We start from the raw sequence: 22,117 nt of genomic DNA on the forward strand, positions 1-22,117 counted from the left end.
ATATAAGTGATGCCATATGATATTTGTCTTTCTCTGTCTGACTTACTTCACTCAGTATGACAATCTCTAGATCCATCCATGTTGCTGCAAATAGCATTATTTCATTCTTTTTTAAGGCTGAGTAATATTCCATTGTATATATGTACCACATCTTCTTTATCCATTCCTCTGTTGATGGACATTTAGGTTGCTTCCTTGTCCTAGCTATTGTAAATAGTCAAAAGGCACTATATCCTTTTTGCAAGTTGGATGGTCTCGTCTCTTTATTCCTTCATTTATTCACTTATTCATCCATTCAATAAATGTAATTTGAATAGCTTCTTCCTAAGAGCTTGGATATGTGAATTTAAGTTCCACTTTCAATCAAATTTAATCTGTGGCTTTGGTCAAGAGAATTCACATCTCTGAGCTATCTGTGAGACTGAGACAAGCCTGCCCAGATGAGTTGAGTTTACCACTGCAAAAATGGAAAATGTCCAGTGCAGATTGCAGTACAAGGTTGACATCGGGTAGATGTCAGCAAAATGCCTTAGCACCTACTATATATTAGGAAAAGAACATAATAAAAATATAAAGACAAATAACACTTAGTCTTTTTATGAGGCATAGTTGACAAACAATAAAATGCACTTATATTAAATGTTTATTTCATGGGTTTAGACTATTATGTACAACTGCATAATCACCACCCAAAAGAAGATAGAGTCATCCCTCAGTATCTGAGGGGGATTGGTTCCAGGACACTGCAGATACCAAAATCCATGGATGCTCAAATTCCTTATATAAAATGGTGGAGTATTTGCATATAACCTATAAGCATCCTTCTGTGTACTTTAAATAATCATCAATCATTATAAAATTACTTACAATATCTGATATAATGTAAGTGCTATGCAAATAGTTGTAAATACAATGTAAATGCCAGCAAATCAGTGCCAGCATGCATGCAACAAATTCAGGTTTTTCTGTTTGGAATTTTCTGGAATTGTTTTTTATATTTTTCATCCACAGTTGGTTGAATTCTCAGTGCAGAACCCACAGATACAGAGGGCCAACTGTGTAGAACATTTCCATCACCTTGAAAAGTTTTCTCATGTCACTTTCTAGAAACGTCTCTCCCTAACCTCAGAAGCAACCACTTATGAATTTCTGGTACCACAGATTAAATTTACTGTTCTTGGAATTCATATAAATTGAATAATATAAAATATGTATATTTGTGTTTAGTTTCTTTCACCCAACAAATATCTATGAGATTTAACCATGAAGTTGTAGATATCAGTACTGAGTTCTTTCTTCTTTTATTTTCCTTTGAGTAGTATTCCATTATATTAACAAACCTTAATTTGTTTATCCATTCTCCAGTTGACATACATTTCACTTGTTACCAATTTAGAGCTGTTATGAGTAAGGCAGTATGATCATTTTTGTACAAAATTTTGTGGATATATATTTCCATTTCTCTTTGCTAAATACGATAGAGTGAATTTTCTGGGTCATTGGGCAGATGTATGTTTACCTCTGTAAAAAACCGCCTGACCACCTCCAATGTGATTATTCTATTTTATGATCCCACTAGTGATATCCTACTTATGTGCTTGTAAGTTCCAGTTGCTGGGCATCCTAACCAACATTTAGTGTTGTCAGCCTTTGGGACAGTAAACAATTAAGTGGCTGTGAGGTTATCTCATTGTTTTAATTTGCATTCCTTTGGTGGCTAATAATGTCCAGCACTTTAATGTGCTTATTCGGCATCCATGTTGCTTCCTTGGAGAGGGGTGTGCTCAAGTCCTTTTTTAATTTTTACTGGGTACTTCATCTTTTCATTGTTGATTTAGAAGAGTTTTTTAAAATATATTCTGGATAGAAGTCCTTGATCAACTATAAGTACTCCAGATATAATTCCCAGTCTGTAATTTGCCCATTCATTTTCTTAATGATGTCTTTTGGAGAGTAGAAAATTTTAATTTTGATAAAGCCCCATATATCAATTTTTCTTTTCTCTTGTGGTTAATAATTCTTGTGTCCTAAGAAAGCTTTGCCTACCTCAAAGTTCCAAGTTTTCTTCTAGAAGTTTTACATTTGTGTCTACATTGCATTCTCAAGTTAGTTTTTGTATATGGAATAAAGAAGTAGTCCAGATTCACTTTTTTTTCCCCATGTGTCTATCCAATTGACCTAGCACCATTTATTTAAAAGACTTGTATTTAGTTAACAAATGACTAGGTGCTTTGATTGAAAATCAACTGGACATATATGTGTTGGTCTGTTTCTGGATTCTCTATTCCATTCCATTGATCTATATATCTATTCTTATGCCAATAAAAAAAGTCTTGATCGCTACAGCTTTATAATAATTCCTTAAATCAGGTAGCGCTTTCAACTTTGTTCTTCTCTTACAAGATTATTTGGTTAATTCTAGAACTTTTGTACTTCCGTTTAAATTTTATAATCATCTTGTCAATTTCCTCAAGAAAGCTTAAGATTTTGATAGCTATTACATTGAATCTATAGATCATTTGGGGGAAAACATATCTTTACACTATTGAGTTTTTTAATACATGAACATAGTTTTTCCTTTTAAAACATCAACTTTTGATATTATTGATTTTCTCGATTGTTGTTATATCTTATTGATTTCAGTTTTTTTGTTATTTTTTTCTTACTTCTATTTACTTTGGTTTCAATTTGCTCTTACCTCTTCTCGCTTCTTAATGTTGAAACTTAGATCATTGATTTTACTCCTGTTTTCTTTCCTAATATAAGTATTTAAAGCTATACATTTCCCTCTAAGCACTGTTTTAGCTGAATTCCATGAATTTTTATATGTTGTGCTTTCATTATCATCAGCTCAAAATATAAAGCATCGGATTCAGTCTTTTTCTTCAGGTATCCCTACTGAGTTCTGGAGGACAACAAATGGCTGTGATTTAGTGTGGAAAAGGGTATGAGAACAGAAATTGGGGATTTATTCTGCTTAGTGAAGTCGAGGAAAGCTTCCTAAGGTAGTCCTGTCATGTACCTACATTTTACAATCCAAATGCCTCAATTCCTTTTCAGTTTTGAAGATACAAATGTGAGAATGTGAGAGAAAACTGACAAGCAGGAAATAAAATACACAGAAAAATAAGGGAAACCAGAGAGGCAGAAAAGACAGTGGAATGCCATGTGAACAAAACTTCATTTTTATTTCTACTCAATGTATAGTTTCCTTGTAGGAGAATGATGGCAGTGGTATTTTCCCTGTTTAACAATTGCTGTCTACAGAACCCCTTTTCTGGGTCTCAGGCTGAGTTCTGGCTGTCTTGACCCTGTAATATACCTGAACCTTCTTCACGTGCTTTAAATCTGTGGTCCAACCCAACTCCAAGATAGCCCCCAATCCATGACAACGTTTAAAATAAGAGGTTTTGAGAGGAAATCTTAGGTTATACATTTATAACTTTAATGTGTATGTCATTTAAATAAATATATGTCACCATTTTTAAAAGTTTAGACTATTTCTAAAAATAAGCAGAAAAGAACCAGTTAAACATATTTTTTTCACCACCTAAATAAGGCTCTAGGAATTCTTATGGGTATTTCTGGGGAGTCTTTTTTGAATCTCTGCAAATGTTTTATATAATTATGATGTTAGAGAAAATATGTTTTATCCTGTACTTTTTTAACACTGTTGTAAAACTTTAAAAATCATTTTAGTGGCTACTTAATATTTATCAAATAGATGTAAAATTAAACATTTCCTTCTTGATTGTCATTTGGGTCAATTCCAATTTTTCACAAATACAAATAACATTATAATGAACATCTTCGTGCCCCATGGTTTTTCAGTTGCTATATTTATTTCTTCAGGTCAAATTCTCAAAAGTAGAAATATGGTGTCAGAAAAGGATATAAACATTTAAAGCTCTCAACAAAATATTCCTGAGTATTGCCAAAAGCAGGGCTTTGAATAAATTACATTCTATCTTTGGGATCAAAAGAATACTCAGGCTTCAGTGTTGTTTTTTGGTTTTGTTTTTGTTTTTTCATTAAATCCTTGTGGATTTATCTTTAGTAGGAAAAGCCTTTTAATGAATTGGTATTTTTCTACTTTTCTCAAATCCTTTATAGTGATTTTTTAAAATTTCTTTCTCTTTCTCTTTATATAGGTACATATGAATTTTAACTTTATTTTGCTTAATTATTCCAGGGACTGAAGTGGAGAAGAAATCTCTTTCTTTTCAACTCACTTTTTCCTTGGCCTACATTAGGCAAAATTCATGAATTTTGGCAGTTTGAGGAAACTGAATAAGAGCATGGTTAGACACCTACCTTTGTTTAATAATAAAATGGATGCACCTAAAAACCCCTTCCTCAAATGTGTATTTATGCAATGATTTGATGTTTGAAATATATAGGTTTTTTATTCATTCGTCAACTCATTTACTAGTGGTGAGCTCAGTTAATATGTAAGAGTGGGCTTGATACTTTCCTGATAAAATTGAGTTAGACTTGCTGTAAGGTCAAAGTGAAGATGAAGGCTGGTTTGGGACAGTATGTTATTTCAAAAATAAAAGATTTGTGTTACTTTGTCCAGAGTTTTCCTTCCTTCCTTTGGGGCCTTGCATCAATGTTTGGACAATCAGGAGGTTAATTTAATCGCAATGGCTACTATTAGAGAGCCCTCGGATAGATCAGGGGTGGGGATAAGTTTCTCCCGTGCATTAATTAGCTCAGCTGTGCTTCTAGACAACTCGTTTATTAATTAGGAAACTAGAGTTTAAGGAGGGCAAGGGACTTGCTGAAAATCAAGCTTGAGTCAATATCGGACCCAGGGTTTGAACTCAGTACTTTTCTCACTCCAGCGCCTGTGTCATTACCTGGTGACACTGTGCAAAAATGGAAGAGATGCATGATCAAAATGAAGCCTCAGCTCCTGCTGCCACTTACCTAGTGTTTTCATCACAGGAAACCTGAGCAGTTCCTTCCCCTCTCCTCACCTTTATACACCTGGGTACGTGCTGCTTGGAAAGCCTTCCTTTTCTTTGTTGGCCAGGCTGATTCTTGATTATCTCTCCAGCCTCAGCAGAAGCGTTCACTCTTCCTGACCCCCTGCTGGAGCTTCTCGTTTCTCAGGGCAGGACCAGGGGCTCCCTTAACACCCTATGCATCCCAGAGTGCAGATTCATCAGATGTCACCCCCATCCTCAGTGCCCTGCTCTGTCACATCCTGACTAGACTCTAAGCCTCCACAGGGTTGGGCCTGTCTCTTATTCATTTGTTTGTCCCCAGGGCCTAGAGCAGAGGTAAGCACAGGGCAATGAACATGGACATCCAAAACCTTTTATCCTTTCAAAAATCAAACAAAATAAATGTTCAGTGAATAAGAAATGAGAGTATTCAGAAATGCATCCATGTGCATCTTTCTTCAAGAAGAATGAGCAGGATTGCTGGAATCTAGTTGCAGAGGGGGCAAGAAGGGATGAGGAAGGGCGGGGAGGGCAGGGGGCTTAGTCAGTCTCCTGGAGCAGGTTTCCATGCAGTTGACTACGTTGGCCCCTTCATAATGCCCTACAGCTTAACTTTGTTTGATGATGATTGGTTTGGGATAATACAGTGCTAAGGTCAAGGAAAGCCCTCACTGTGCCTCCCTTATTAAATTACTTTGCTTTGGGTTTTGAGCATTGCCAAGCAAATCTTATTATGAATTCTTCAATTACTTTCTTTTGCGATTTTTATAATTTGGTAGGGTAAGCTTTGGAATCAAACCAATATCTGTGCCATCATGCTAACTTTATTTTCAAACTCCTCATTAGAAGTGTGGGAGGACATTCACTTCCCTTAAATCTGATTTTATTCTTCAGATTTCCTCTGCCCCATAATTTGCTTTTTACCCAAGTCTGATACGCTTCACCTTAGTGCTGTCTATAATTGTGGGCTGATTCCATTCTGTTTGTTCCACTGAGTATTATGGCTTTGGGTTTTATGATTTAAGTTTTTGTATTTTGAACTGAATTGTTATGTTCTTTGATTACATTAAAATCAAGAAGCAGTAGCTGGTGAGAACAATTTTGATTTATTGTGTCAGTCAGATCATTGGCAGTTTTTGTTTAGCTTATTTTTATTTCCATTTTGTTGGTATAATGTTGTTTGTCCAGGAACAAGCAGGGAGAAAGAGGGGAAGGAAAATAACATTTATTAAGAAATTATTATGCGTGCCTTTGTGTTCATATACTTTATCTTTACCATTGAGGGCATTTTGTGATATTTCCATTTTGAAAATAAGGAACGTAAAACTCAGAGTGGTTAAACAATTTGCCTGAAGATTATCACACTCTTTCTACCATCCATGTGTTTATTATTATTACTATCACCATCATCATTGTCATCATCAATAAGGAAATATTTGTGACTGACAAGGGATTAAGATCCAAAATATACAAACAGCTCATACAACTCAATATTTAAAAAACAAACAACCCAATCAAAAAATGGGCAGAAGATCTAAATAGACATTTTTCCAAAGAAGACATGCAGATGGCCAATAGGCACATGCAAAGATGCTTAACGTTGCTAATTATTAGAGAAATGCTAATCAAAACAACGAGATATCACCTCACAGCTGTCAAAATGGCCATCATCAAAAAGTCTACAAGTGAGAAATATTGAAGAGGATGAAGAGAAAAAGGAACCCTTGAACACTGTTGGTGGGAATGTAAATTGGTGCAGTCACTATGGAAAACAGTATGCATGTTTCTTAAAAACTAAAATTAGCACTACCATATGATCCAGAAATTTCACCCTTGAGTATATACCCAGAAAAAATGAAACTCTAAGTTGAAAAGATGCATGCACCCCAGTGTTCATAGCAGCAGTATTTACACTAGTCAAGACATGGAATCAACCTGAGTGCCCATCAAGAGATGACTGTTTAAGATGATGTGAGATATATATATATATATATATATAATGGAATATTACTCAGCTATAAAAAAAGAATGAAATATTGCCACTTGTAGCAACATGGAGGCACCTAGAGAATATTATGCTTAGTGAAATAAGTTAGAGACAAGTACTGTATGATATCACTTATATGTGGTATGTAAAAAACAATACAAATGAATGGATATACAAAACAGAGTCACAGACATAAACAAACATATGGTTGCCAAAGGGGAGAGGGAGTCAGGGAGGGACAAATTAAGAGTATGGGATTAACAGATACAAACTACTATACATAAAATACATAAGCAGCAAGGATTTACTGTATAGCACAGGGAAATATACCCAATATCTTGTAGTAACCTATAATGGAATATAATCTTCAAAAACCAAACAAAAAACCAAGTCACTATGCTGTACACCCGAAACTAACACGATATTGCAAATCAACTATACCTCAATTTTAAAAACAACAACAAAAAAACCTATTTGGGTATAAGTAGTTGTTTCCACTGGGATAGGAACCTCTAGTAAAGAGTCCCTTTACTCTCCAACATAGAGGTATTAAGATTGGCTTTGAACCCTACGTTTAAAAATTTTACCGTGTGTGTGTGTTTTACACACACACACAAACAGGTGGACAAAGTCAGAGAAGCAGAGAGAGAGAGATGAGAGGTGGATTAACTCAAATCAGGAAGAGTTATAAGAACAGTAAGAGCTCAGAAAACCATGCCTCCTAAGGATCAGATAAAGGAAACAGGAATGGCGAGGAGCCTGGTAAAGAAAATGCTCAGCAGTGAAATTTGGTATTTCTAACACTTTAAGAATCTTCACATTGAAAGGTTTTGAACCTATCCATGCAGCTCGGATCTCAGACCTCAGCTGGTTATGTCGGGAAGTGATGAGCAGGCATCACTACACTTTCTAGTGAGTGTCCAGCATCCCTGGACCATGAGGTGGGCTTCTATCAGGGCCGTGACCCTGCAGGCCCCTCTAGTGGCGCATCTTTCAGATTCTTTGACTTTACAGAGCTGTACATCCTGACAGGTAGAGCTCAGAGCTCGTTCTGTGAGGGATGGGAGTCCATCTGGATCTTTTTGGTCAGGACATGACCTCTTGTGTGGCTCCTCAAAGAGTGAAAGGCTATTGTGAGAGCTCTTTCTCTCTCTCTCAAGGCTGACATTTTAGCAAAGGCCATAAAGGAATCCTTAGCTACAAATGGGATTAGAAAATGAGGCTCTTCAACATAAGCCCCACAGGGATGGTCTCTGCACACATTAAGGGATAGTCTTTAATATGAATCATGATCACATGCAACTTTACTGCTTCTTTCTCCTTCCTGCATAGTCCAGGTTGCCAGTTTCCAACAACCCTTTATGGCTAAAGAAACACTGAGAGGATCTGGCTGCAGATGGCAAAGCTACGCTGGCCTCAGGGTGTAGTTTCATGAGTCTCACTTGAACTTTGTCTCAATGGAGTCAAGTGCTCAGTTAAGGCCACATAGTGTAGTGACTAAAGTGTGGGATTTGAGTTAACAAGAATTGGGTTTGAGAAACAGACTCACAGACTTAGAGAATGAACTTATGGTTACCAGGGTGGGGGGCAGGGACAGGGGGGAGGGATAGTTAGGGAGTTTGGGATTGACATGCTATATTTAAAATGGATAACCAAGAAGGACCTACTATATAGCACAGAGAACTCTGCTCAATATTATGTAACAACCTAAATGGGAAAAGAATTTGAAAAAAAAATAGATACATGTACATGTATAACTGAATCACTTTGCTGTACACCTGAAACTAACACAACATTGTTAATCAACTATACTCCAATATAAAAAAGTTAAAAAAAAAAAAAAAGAATTGGGTTTGATTCTTGTACCCATCTTGTGCCAGAGGTGACATCTTGGGCAAGGCTGATTCACTTTGTTGTGCAACAGAAACTAATACAGCATTGTGAAGCAATTATACTCCGATAAAGATGTATTAAAAAAAAAAAAACACTTACCCTAAACAAAGTTATCTCATCTGAAAAATAGGAGTAGTAAACCGGGTCTTCTCAGATTTATTGTAAAGAGTAGAGGTGATGTGAATGGATGAGTGCAATGCCTTGTAGAGTGGGTTTTAACACAGTCGTTCTCCAGGGGTGGTCTTTGGACCAGTAGCATCAGCATCATCCAGGAACGTGTTAGAAATGAAACTTGTGGGCCCTACTTTAGACCTAATGAGTCAGAAGCTGGAGGAGGGGAGTTGGGGAGAGGTTAATCATCTGTATTTGAACATGCCCTCCAGGGGTTTCTCACTCCCTCTCAAGTTTGAGAACGTATGCTTGAATGAATAGTGCTTATTGGTATGATTGTTGTTTTAATAGTATCAGTTTTTGATTTATTCCTGAATCTTAGGAAGTGACTCTTAGCCAGAGACCAAAGGTAACCATTGATACTCTCCATGAAATCAGGCTCTGGAGGAGAGCACAGGATGGAAAAGGGTGGAAGGCAGACTTGGAGGGGCAAACAGGACATAGCCAGCCCAGCTTGCTTTGATTCAAGTCCCCAGGCTTCTCAGATTCTAGTATTCAGCCCTTCAGTTCTGCACTCATCACTTTATACATATTTATTCAGCACCAGCTGTATGCCAGACATCATGCTAGGGCGGTGAAAAGGACACGCATGGGGCTCACATCCTTCCGTGTGTGTGCGGGCGTGTGTGTGTGCACGCGCATGTGCACGCGTGCTGGGAGTATCTGCGAAGCCCTATCCCTGTGCTTCTTCATGGAATGTTTGACCACATGGATGCCTGTCCTCTGTGATTCCTGGGTTCATGTATTCTTAGGTTGTTTCCCTTTCCTACATGGGTATTTCTCATTCTGTATTCTTGTCTCTTCCTAATCTATCTTGTATCTAAGCAAACCAAATTACCCTTTTTTTAGATCATTCTTAATCTTTCCCATGGAATAACTCAGATTAGATTGTTGTTTATCGTGGTCTTTGGACAGTTTAAACTTTTGACAAATCATTGAAAATCAATGTGTCCCTTTGCCCAGCTGAGAAGGTTGTTTATGGCCCCTAGTTTTGCTGACGGTATACAGTTTCAGACTTTTGAGGAAGGAGCCATTGATTCTTCCAAATTAGGGCCTTTCTTTTTTCCATTGTACCAAACCAGCTTCTTCTCCCTTGGAGATGTGAGAAAGCTTCTCCCACTGAGACAGTACTTGGTTCACTAAATAAGATTCTTTCTCCCCAGAGTGCCAGAGGCCCTAAAAGGGAAAGCAGCTATGAAGCCTCCATAAGGTCAGGTGCTGGAGGCAGACATCGTTAGCAAAGCTTGTCCAGAATCTGGCAGTGTGATGACAGCCAGCTGCTCAGGGAGCTCTGTGTGGCTCTTCGGGGCTACTGATGTTGAACTTTTGATGTGGGAGAAGGAAAGGCCATTTGCAGTCAAGGAGACCTGGGGAGACATTCAAGCTCTGCCGGAATAGCTGCTTCTGGGGTCTTGGGCAAAGTCCTTTTTGCGTCTCCATTTCCTTGGAAAATGGACACAGTTTGTACTGTGGAAGTTCAGCCTGAACTTTCTAATAGGAGAATGGATGGGAAAGCACCAAGTAGAGTGACTTTCAGGAAGAAGATGTAAAGTGTGACTTTCCTTTAATGTTTGTTTTCAATAGCCCTGGTCTCAACCCTCTGCTATTCCCTCCTCCATTTGCTGCCCCGACTCAAGATCCTAGAGCCGTAATACTCTTTTCCTTCCTAAACCTACTCTGAAGAGAAGATCAGAAATTCATTGACAGAGAGGTCTCTATCATTGAATCCCAACTTTAGCACACATCAGGGGCACCTGGAGAGGTTATTAAGACAGATTGTTGGGCTCCACTCCCAGGGTCTTCTTTTCACTGGGTCTGGAATAGAGCCTGAGAATTTGTATTTCTCCAGTGATGCTGAGGCTGCTGGTCTAGGGAACATTCTTTGAGAACAACTGGTCTATATTATAAACTTGGAGGATGTTAAAGCTGGAGAAGATCTTAAGAACTGTCTGGGCTCATCTTCCATTTTTACTAATCAGTAGTGAGTCAGTAACTGGGGCAAGACTGTGACCCTGTCTAACAGACTTTCTAAATTACCAGGCTGGATGACTGAGGACAATTTCAAGTGTTATTTTCCCCAAGGCAACTGCATTTCAATTAGGATCTGAACTTAAAGCCGTAAGTATGATGCCGGTGATGATTATCATGATCATAAGGATAGTGTCTTATTGTTTGAGTTCCTTCAATGCATCAGGCACTTTCTGTGTTGTCTCTTCCTGTGATAAGCCTAAGCAGTGGGCGGGGCTCGCTACTCCTGTCTTCTAGAAGAGGTTACTCAGGCTCAGAGGGTTCAGGTGGCTGGCTAAGGACACTAGGGGAAGACCTGGTCTCCCCGTCTCCAGGCCCTTGCTCTCACCCACATACCGTGCCATACGTTCTATGAAATGAAGTTGAAGATTCTGTAAAGGAAATTAAGGAATCAAAGAGAAGGTAATGGCATTGGTGGCCTGAAAAATGACTTGCCACTCTGTACCACTTGCTCTGCTTCTCACTACTGACTCTGTTCCTCTAGGACACAGGAGTACCAGGATAGGGCAGGTAATCATTTGCAGAAATAGTTTTGCAGACCTACTGCCTGGCCGTCAGGAACTGTTCTCTGCTGCTGTAGCCTTGGGATGTCTCTATCATCTCTGTCCTCTTGCCCAGGTAATGGGCCTCCCTGGGACCAACCACCATGACAAAACTTCAGGGCTCAGGCCTGTGCTCGTGGCCATACACACACACACACACACACACACACACACACACACACACACACACACACACACACACACACACACACACACACACACACACACACACACACACACACACACACACACACACACACACACACACATACATACATGACATCCCCCTACCAGATGTTCTTGCCACCTCTTTAGTTGGGTTATCTCATTGTCAGCTCCATCTTGTTCACTCTGGTCTGAAGCCAGGAGCCAAATTGATTTTGTACCCTGTGGACGCTTCAGGAAAGCAGCTGTTGCACTACCCATGGGAGAGCCCAGCTGCCGTACCCCATCCCACTGAGCCCACCTGGCTTTGCTTGCTTGTGCTGGTCCAGGGGCTGATCCAGGTGAAGGGTCATTCTCTTTCACTCCTTGCTTGGCAGGTTTCCTTACAGCCTCCTGGGGAGGGCACGTGAACACTTCCGAGGGTCCCGTTGATTGTCTGCCTTACATTTTCGCATCATTTTGGAGGCCTCTTTCTACTGTTCTGAGGGACCGAAGAGATGTAGGCTCCTTCTTTCCAGCTGAAGGTCTCCTTTTCCTGAACCTCATGTGGTCTCCAGGTGCTTCGTACCTGAGTTCACCTCTCTTCTGCTTCCCTGGGGGCTGTGGTGCTCACACTCACACACACACACTTCCACACACAGAGCATGTTGCTGACTTGGTCAAGGTGGAGGAATGGTTGGCAGGAGGGGAGTGGGTGGGAGGAAAGATGTTTCAATGACAGCTGAGGTATTGATCTTCTGAATCGAGCTGGGGAATGCCAGACAGAGAAGAAGGAACTTGTGTTGGGTCCTCACTGTGTGCCAGGCACAGTGCATTGTGTCCTGTAATTTCATCCTCAAGCCCCAAGTCTATATAGGTTCATTTCAAGCCCCAAGTCTATAGGTTCACCAGAGAGCTGGAATGTGGCCGTGTGTCTGTCTTCATTCAGAATCCTGCTCTTTTCTCTACACTGTGCTCTGTGAAGGAGGCTGAATCACTAAAACTACCCTCTTGGGCAGCTGCAGTCACAGAAGAAATGCTTGCTGAGTTGCAGAAAACATGGGGGCTCAGGAGACTGAAAGAAACCAGCAGAAGTCACCCATGATGGCATCACCCAAAGATAGTATTTGGTACTTGGTTTTGATTCTTCATAAAGTTCTTGCATAATAATTTTAAAAAGATATCACAATGTAAGTACTCTCTTGTAACAGGTTCTTTTTCACTAAACAATATAATACTGGTTATCATTTATTTAGTGCTCACCACATGCCAGGCAAAACCCTAAGCATGTTACATTTACTGAGGGATTTAATCGTCATCAGAACTCTCTGAAGTATGGACCATTTTACATCCAGGGGAACTGAGGTTCAGAGATGTTAAGCATCTTGTCGGCACTCACACAGCCAGCAAGCAGTGGAGTTGGGATTCGTATCTATACGGTTGGAGTCCAGAACCCAGGCTGGCTCTTCTTCATCATGGACAGTTGTTTCCCTTAGCAGGGAATGCTCTTTTAAAACACCATAGTAGCAGTAACATAATATTCCATCATCTAATACATCGTTTACCTAGCTGATTCTCAATTGTCGAGCATTTAGATGGTTTCCAATTCTTGCTAGTTTAAACAATATTGCCCTGAGAATCTTTGTACAAACATCTTCTCTGAAAGGGAATAATTCCTTAGAATGAATCCCTAAGGGTAGGATTGCTACATATGCACATTTTAAAAGCATTTGATTCTCCCCACCAAATTGCCATTCCAGAAATATCATGCCAGCACACACTCCTACCAGCAGACTGTAAAATTGTCCTTTTCTCCATAGATAGTCTGGGTCTTGCTGTTGCATCTTTTGATTTGGCGTAGTGCATAATAAAGTATCACTGTAGCCAGGATTCAGGATACCTGTGGTGATGTGTGGCCATTTCGTGAACATGAGCGTAGGAGCTAAGATTTGGGATGCTGAGCTCTGCTTTGTTGGGGTGAAGGGTGGATGCAAGGAGAGACAATGAGCGTGTCCCTGGATGGTTAATGCCCATGAGGCTGCATCAGGTTTCCAAGGTGTCCCTGATACCCTAACATCCCCATCCACAGACAGCGCAGGCCCCTGTGTCCTCCCTCTCCCCGCATTTCAGCTGTTCCACGAACCACCCCTGTAAAGCTGGAGGAGGACAGTCACTGGAGCCAAAGAAACCTGTGCTCTCCCCTCTGCCATGCTTGGACTCATGAAGGGAGGGCTGGGGAAACTGCTATGGTGCCCTCACCCTCTGAGCACTTCCCAGGGGAGTGCTGTTGGTGATAGAACCCATGGGAATGGCAATGACTGTCTTTCTCCAGATTGACCTGGCTCCACTACTCACCATCTGGGTTTATTTGGGACAAGTCACTTTATTTTTCTGAGTCTCAGTTTCTTCATCTGTAAAATGGGATTAATGTTCAGCCCCTCAGAATTATACCATGGATAGAAAAGGAATCATGTATCTGACAACTCGGCATCCAGCAGGTACTTCACACCTACCCTGTACCTGGCAACGCAGACACCTGATTTCCTTTAGCACTTCTTTTCTGATAGTATTTGTGTTTGATGTTTGTAGTACCTGCATTCTTGTTTGGGGGGATAGCGTGGTTGTTTGTCCCTTTCCAAAAGCAGTTAGGATGGAGTAGAAGAGCATTATGAAGTTCTTGCCTCCAAGGCTGTTGTCTTGGAAAGTTTGTGCTCCAAGTGAGTTCTGGGAAGAGCCACATCAGTGGTGCAATGAAGGGCAATGCAATCTCATTTTATTACCAGTGTGGAGCAATGGCGATGAGCCATCCAATATCCCGGCTCACTTGTGACTCTGTTTATGGTGCCCAGCCTTCCTCCAGCAAAGTAGGCTGATCGTGTTCCCCCAGATGTTAGGGAGGATACTGTAAGCCCTGGGGTCAGACAGCCCCGTGGTCTCAATCCCTTTCCATTTGTAGCAATGCACCAGCATGTGGGTGGACTCGGGAGGGAGTGGACTTCAGGGATGGGCTTGGATTCTGTCTGCTAAGATGCTTCCTGGGAGACAAACTAGGAGTGGTCTGTCTACCTGCTGCTCTCCTGGCATCCTGAGATGCCAACTGGACATTTTCTTTGACATTTTATGCGATGTCAAAGCTGTTCTTTCCTCCTTTCCCCAGAGTCCTCACATCTCTTCTTTTATGTGTGAACCAAATGCCTTTTCTTTTTTTTTTTTAAGGAAAAGGAGAGAGTGAAATGAAGCCACATGTTTAGATGCAGGCCAGGGATGTAAGGGAGACTTTCCCAGGTGTTTGAGTAGTGTCAGGGAGCCAGTGCCCTGGGAAACCGGAGAGCTCTGACAGACCTTTGTGCTCTGTTGATGGGCAAAGGCGCCTTTAGGAGCCAAGAGCACACAGGGCAATGGAGATTGAATCTGGTACAGAGATCGGATCTGGTACCTATGTAGTGTGTGATAGCATAGATTGTGTAACAAGATTAAAGAAAATATTTTAATCAACTTGTCCTAAGAATCATCACTAATCCCACTCCATTATGTAATATTCCTGTTCAGCTTTTGGCGTATTACATTTCACATGTATACAGAACAGTAATAATAGTGTATCCATCCCATTGTTTTCTACTAATTTACATATATAATATGTATATATTTCTATGTGTATATATATATATATAATATGTATATATACATTTCTATGTTTCTGCATAGTCTTTATAATTACTATCAGTTGCATAAAACCATATCGTATTAGTGAACCATAATTTATTAAATTATTTCCCTAAATTAAATATTTAAACTGTCCCATGCTTACTTTATAGTCAACATTAGATTTAAAATGCCTGTCATGTCATTAAGATACATAGATATGTTTGGTTTACTTTTTAGGTTAAATTCTTAATTTGCTAGGCAAAGGATATGAGCATTTTTAGATGTTCATGTTATGGATGCTGCATTACTTTCCGAAGTGTTGTGTCATTCTGTGATGCCTATGGCCACGAAGGATCACACCCACTTTGTCACAACCTCACTAACACTGGATATGATCAATTAAAAACAAACTGTGGAAGTAGGAAATTATATTCCTAGGCTATGTTAACTGTCAAACTTCCACTGTCTTAGATGAGCTAAAACTGCCTTCAGAGCTCCTTGAAGGATCTTGGGCTGGAATCCCAGGACCCCAGAGCCAGCTCTGAAGGGCTCTCTGGGTCACTGTGCCCACCTTCTGCATAGAGCCAAAGGCTCGGGGAAGGCTTGGCTGAATCTACCAGCCTTGTCTCCAGCCTAACTTTCCAACAGCCACATTGCAAGGCATTGATGCATAGTAAGTCAATGATTAGAAGTTAGGAATACATTTAATATTATAAATGGGCCAGCCAGATCAAGGTACTTCAACTCATTAAAGAGGTGAAATCCAGTATTTGTTCTTGTTTTGTTTTAATGCAGAACACAAATCTATGGTACCACTTTTCATCTTTCAGACTTTATGAAATAAACGTCAATAATCTGTTTGTAAACAGCTCACTGCCTATTGCTCCTGATCTCACATAACATCCTCCTTAACTCCCCTCAGCCCCCTGGGAAGTAGGGAAAGGACAGGACTGGGAGACATAAGAAAGGATGAGTTGGTGTGAACAGTGGCAAAATCGCCACTCTAGAGCTCTGTTGTGCCATTTAGCCAAAGCATTCCCAGTTTCCTGCAGGAAGGTGTCTGGTTCACCCTTCTTTCTCTGTGAGGAGCAGCCGATGGCACACAGTTGAGAAGAGGCTAGATTCCTGCCAATAGCGTGTCTTCCCAAGAGACTGGAAAAAAATCCTCAGCAAAAAGAAGTAGTTAATATAAATAGGAAATGACAGATGTCCCAAAGTGTGCGAGATCTCTGGCATAGAGTTGAGGGGGTGGAGGGTAGAGGGAGAGGCGTAGAAATGCCTTCTCAATGGAAGTAGAGACGAGGCAAGAGGCTGAGCTACAGAGGAAGGAGCTGAGCCAAGAGCAGAATGGGAGAGATGCTCAGACTCAAGAAAGGCAGAGGATGAGCCTATGACAGGAGGGGAGAGAAAGAGAGGAAATTCTTGGATCTCTTGGAGGCAGATTTTTGATGTATCTGGCATCCCCCACATATGGAGAAGCCAGAACTTTTGGATAAGCAGCACAGAATAAGAAGGTGGACACATAATTATTAGGGGCTGCATGGAAAATTGGTTCTGATCCTATAAGGAAGAGTTATAACTGTGGGGAGGTTATGGGGCGTTCATTCTGCCTGGAGCAAGAAGAGGGTCTATATAGAGGGGGTATAGCCGTGGTGGATGGCATGTTTGGGCTTCTGATACTGGCATCCAAAGTGTTCCTGAGAATATGGTCCTACCTAAGAAGCTTTCTGTCTCATACAGGGGCTGCGACATACCAGGAAGATTGGGGAGACATCTGTAAGGTCCAGGAAGTTGTGCTGGAAACTGATGAACTTGGGAAGCCCAGGGAAGGTTTTGGTGGTGCATTTTACTCAGCATGAGGCTAAGAGAAGAGGACCCAGGAAGCCGTGGGATGCTGAGGAAGTGAGGAAGGGACGTTGGGGATGGGGAGTACTTTATAAGGCTAGAGCTCCATTGCAACTGCAGTTTCTGAGTTAGCCCACATATAAGAGGTGGCATATCAGCCAGCCTCTCCAGGTCTTCCCTGTTCTGGCATCGTCAGGTAGATAGGGACCAGCCACATGCTTCTTGAAGCAGACATAAGAGCTATGGTAGTAAATGTAGTCCCTGTTTACAAATAGGGAGATGAGTGTCTGGGGTCATTCAGCAACTCAAGAAGGAGAACTTCTCTTTTCTCCTCTTTTCCTGACTGCCTTCCTGGTTAGCAGGGATTTGCAGCTGAGACATTGCCAGCATGCCTTCCATATGTTTTCTGCCTTCTCAGCTTAGGCAGCGGGACTATAAATGCAGCTTCCTTCATGGATCTGTGCTCACCTGTCACTTAGCCCAAACTGGAGCCACAGATGCCTGTGGCTTGACGGATCCAAGTGCCCCATTAAAATGGCCATGCCAGGCTTTTGTCAGAGCCGGTTTCCACTCGAGGTGGGCCAGCTTATTTCTTTCTCCTTCTTGGAACATCACTTGAAACGTAGAAATGAACTTGATCTTAATTCTTTCTTCAACATGACATGCCCTTTTGAAACTGTGCAAATAACAATGTCTGATTGTCATGTTGAATTGCAAGCACGGGTATGAAATGCTCCAGAGTCGGACAGAAGCCAAATATTAGGTCATAAGTCAACATTTTGCTGAGAAACTCGGTTACTAAGAGGTGGAAAATTTATATCTTTTCATGAGAAAACGTGTTTGCCAGCAGGAAAAAATTTCAAAGACTGTTATCTTCCCTTGTGGAGGGAGAGAGATGAGTGTAATTTTGCAAGCTGGGTCAGCGCCCTTTAGGGACTCCTGAAATTGACTTGGCCAAGGAAAGAGGCTCTGAGGTAATATTTGGATTGTTCCCTGAGGTGAATGTCAATGGGTGGTATGGTCTATGTCATTTCTTACAAGGTCGTCGGGTAAAATTGTGTGAATGGCTAGGAGCAGTCTATTCCTGGTAGGGGGAGGCCGTGCTCTACCCACAAATCCTTCGGATGGAAAACTCCTGATGAGAAAATAAGCCAGCTTGGCCCATGGGCACCTAGGGTCCCAAAAGAAGCAATATCGTGATGAGCTTCATCTAAGCAGCTATGGCATTCTCCGGAGATTCTCAGTGGACACAAAGACAACTGAATAAAGGCAGGAAAAGGGAATAACAGCCCTGCTGACAGTGCCACAAAGCTTGTAGCTTGCCAGCTTGGCCTGTTGTTACCTGTGATGTTTCAGCCCTGCCACTGCCCCAGACTGGAGTCCTCCAGCATCTAGTGTGAGCTGTGGTAGGAGAGAAGAAAGCATACGTCTGTATGTTCACTAGAGAATTAAAACCAGGCTCTTGGCTGCATTAAGAACATCATGCTCTATTTTAAGCTGGCCGAGTGACAATGTCTAGTTTGCATCTTCTTCCAAAAATCGAAGCAGCTCACATTACTTCCGAGTGCCTAAACTCCAGGCCAAGTCAGGATTATGGCTCAGGATAGAACTGAATGTCTGCTATGGACGGGTGTGATGGAGTGGGACTTCAGCTGTGGCCACAGGCAAATTCTGATGGAATAATTTGCCACCATTGCATGGATATAGAAACACTGACACCAGAAGCCTCCTCCATGTAGATGCATGTGCGTGTGTTTGTGCACATGTATGCACATATATGTGTGTGCATATAAATGTGTGTATGCTTATGTATGTGCATGTGTGTTTGTGTGTGCACACTCTTGTGTGGGCAGTGAAAGGGAAGTGGCAGAATCCTGGCTTGGCACCATAACAGTCAGGACCCTGTCCTTAATGGCTTCTTCCCCAGGCATAGCAAGTTCACGACTTAGATATTAAGTCTCAGCCACTCAGGGGCACTGATCCTAGGGCCGTCTCCCATGTTCGCCTTAAGCAGGGCTCAGTCAAGCTCTAAGTAGAAATATTAAATGGATACTATTATGCCTCCCCCTAAATCTCCGATCAGAAAATCTCAATTCCCTGGGGTCAGACTTTCTGCATTCTCCAAGGTGAGCTCACTACTCTGAGAAACAGGTCCATGCCACTGTGACCAGGAGGCTAGCTCAGAGGCCACGTATAGCTCATCTTGCCCACCTCTCTGTGAGATGCGCAGCTCTGGGGCCTCCTAGATGCAGCATCACATCCTTCTATGTATAACCACAGTGAGCGGCATCAACCAGGGGTGGAATCTGCAGACCAGAAAATAGGAGAGGTTGCTGTGCCGGCTGGTTGGGCAGGAGGACCATTTAGAAGGGTCCCTCAAATCCCACCACTGAGAGGCCTCCCTGCTCGAAAATAATACGGGAGGCCAGGTCTGCCTGACTTCATGGTGATTTTGGTGTTTCAGGCAAAGAAGGGGAACTACGCCTTTCTGTGGGATGTGGCCGTGGTGGAGTACGCAGCCCTGACAGATGACGACTGCTCCGTGACTGTCACTGGCAACAGCGTTAGCAGCAAGGGCTATGGGATCGCCCTGCAGCACGGCAGCCCCTACAGGGACCTCTTCTCTCAGAGGTAGGCTCGGTCAGTGAGAACACGCTGGCAGCCCCCGTGCTCCACTTGGGGTTTAACCAGCCTTCAAGAGATGAGAGCCAACACAAACTTGTTTATTCATCACGTTTTCCTCAGTGCCGACTATGTACCAGTACATGCTGCTCTCCACCCCTGTCCCCAACTAGTCCTGTGCCGGGTCCTGGGATAAAAAAGAGGAAGTATGTGTAACCTTCCCATGAAGCTGCATAGTCTCAGTGGGAGCTGTGATGTGAGTAGGCGATGTCAGCACAGGGCAGTCAGTGAGACAGAGAGGATATTCTGGGGGTGGAGGAGGACAAAGAAGGGCATCTGACCAGACCCAGAAGACCAGGGAGGACTTCCCAGAGGAGGTGACACCTGAGGCCTGAAGGTAGAGTAGGAGTTAGCCAGACGGGCCTAGTAATTTAAAATTAAATGAAAGATTAACTGGATCTGGCAAGGACCCAATAATAACTTCTTAAGATAAATGCAGGGTGGGAAGAGTCAGTGTGGAGGTGTGAAAAACTGGGGCCAGAGAAGCAGATTGACTCCATATTCACCTGCACAGGGGCTGAGGGAGCAGATGCTACCCACTGGGGCAGGACAAGGACCTGGCCCTCACTGCCCACCTCCTCCCCTTCCTTTCCGGATCAGCTCCTGGTAATTAATACTAGCGATGGGGCGTGTTGGGGGAGAGTGGGGGGAAACACTGTGTAGACAGGAGTGTTCTGGCCTAAGCAAAGACACGTGGACCCTGTCCACCAGAAATTAATATGTGTGTCTAGTTTGCATTGGCCTCTTAAGCTTCCCAGATGATTTTCTGGTGCAAGTCCATCCTTTGAACTTGATCTTCTCTGGACTCCTGGGCATGATTGAGTTTCCAAGTGCTCAGTCTGGACACCTGGTCGGCCTCCTTGAGGAAGATAATCTCTCATCATCCCACCCCCATTTCTCGCTTCCCCACAGGAACTTACCTTAGTCCTTGACCAGGTTACCTGGCCTCACAGAGAGGATGGAGGTGAACAGCATGGGTGAGCTCAGTGGCCTTTTCCCAGCAGCCAGCCTGCTAACAGGGGCTCTTGTCCCCAAGGATGTCTAAGCCCACCACTCACACATGTCTGTGGGGTGACATCCTGGTGGGTGAAGGAGCAGAACTAGAGCTCTGCCTTGGTCCACCAAAATCCAAACTGTGGCGGAAGTGTCCCGGTGAAAAGGCCGGCATGGCGCTGAGGCTTAGGGGCAGCGCCCTGTTACCTGATGAACACATGCTTTCCAGCACTGAGGAGCGTCCACCTGGAGGGGTGAGAATTGTTAAAGATCATTCATTTCACATCCTGAAGCTCAGAGAGGGTAATGTGTGCTGAGGGCCGCTCAGCCAGCTACTGGCAGAGTTGGGAGGAGAAGGCAGGTCCTCTGAGCCCCAGTGGTGTGCCCATGTTGCTATCGGACCTCTGAGCCCTACTGCGTCCCTCCTCCCACCTCCCAGATGTTGATTGGGCTCTTCTGATCACGAGCACCTGAGCCTAAACCCCATCAGGGAGAGGCCTAGGAGGAGGGCCTGCAACTCATTCATTCAGTGGCTTGTTTGCAGAACTGGGAAAAGGGGTAGAACTAATTAAGTTCAATGAGGCTTTGGGGTTTTCTGTAGAATTTAATCAAGTATACATTCCATGCCTCCCTTTGCTCCCTGGAGCAGAGAGGGATGACACAAGAGAAGGAGGAGTAGTGATTTATCAATTGCTCGGATTAAAGGCATGAAGAAGGGATGGCTTCTCTCCAGGGTATATAAGACAGTGGTGTTCTCGAGGTTTACCCTACTTGGTTTTCTGAGACAGGATGCTCAGGGCATTCCCCAGGCCATCAACCTGTGAACACCTCTCTGAAACAGACGGTAAGGGAGCTTGTGGGACGAACGCAGCAGCAGCAGCACCACCAAGACAGCTAATGTGCCCCAACACAGTGCTCACAGAAGCACAGCGTCCCCAGTGTGGAAAGCTTAGGGTCCCCGTGCACTCAAACCGCTCAGAGATCCCCTGAAAGTCTGCTGAACACACTGGAGAGAGGAGAGAGCCTGGTTCTTGGCTGGATCTTTCAACGAACATGAATGAAAGTGGCTAGTCCAGTTTCTGTGTTATTCTGGCAGGAAGTGATTAATTACCCTTTGCTTTCATCAGAAGGCCACATGCTCTAGGACTGTAAGTAAATGTCCCCGGTAGGCTCTGCTGGCCTCCTGAAGTATTGTCATTGGTCTCTATGTTTTAGCCTTTCCTGGGCTGGAAGCA

At 42.6% G+C, this 22,117-nt stretch overlaps 1 protein-coding gene across 3 annotated transcripts in view; it reads left to right on the plus strand.

The window, feature by feature from the left end:
• Window positions 1-22,117, plus strand: part of GRID1 (glutamate ionotropic receptor delta type subunit 1) — a 668,729-nt gene that overhangs the window by 622,331 nt on the left and 24,281 nt on the right. For all 3 annotated transcript variants that reach the window (XM_036829602.1, XM_036829603.1, XM_036829604.1), the window contains one exon: window positions 19,672-19,838. In XM_036829602.1, the coding sequence (XP_036685497.1) occupies window positions 19,672-19,838 (167 nt within the window). The remainder of the gene's footprint in view (window positions 1-19,671; window positions 19,839-22,117) is intronic.

The sequence above is a fragment of the Balaenoptera musculus genome, chromosome 16 (genome assembly GCF_009873245.2).
Source record: "Balaenoptera musculus isolate JJ_BM4_2016_0621 chromosome 16, mBalMus1.pri.v3, whole genome shotgun sequence".
In the NCBI taxonomy this organism is placed as follows: Eukaryota; Metazoa; Chordata; class Mammalia; order Artiodactyla; family Balaenopteridae; genus Balaenoptera; species Balaenoptera musculus.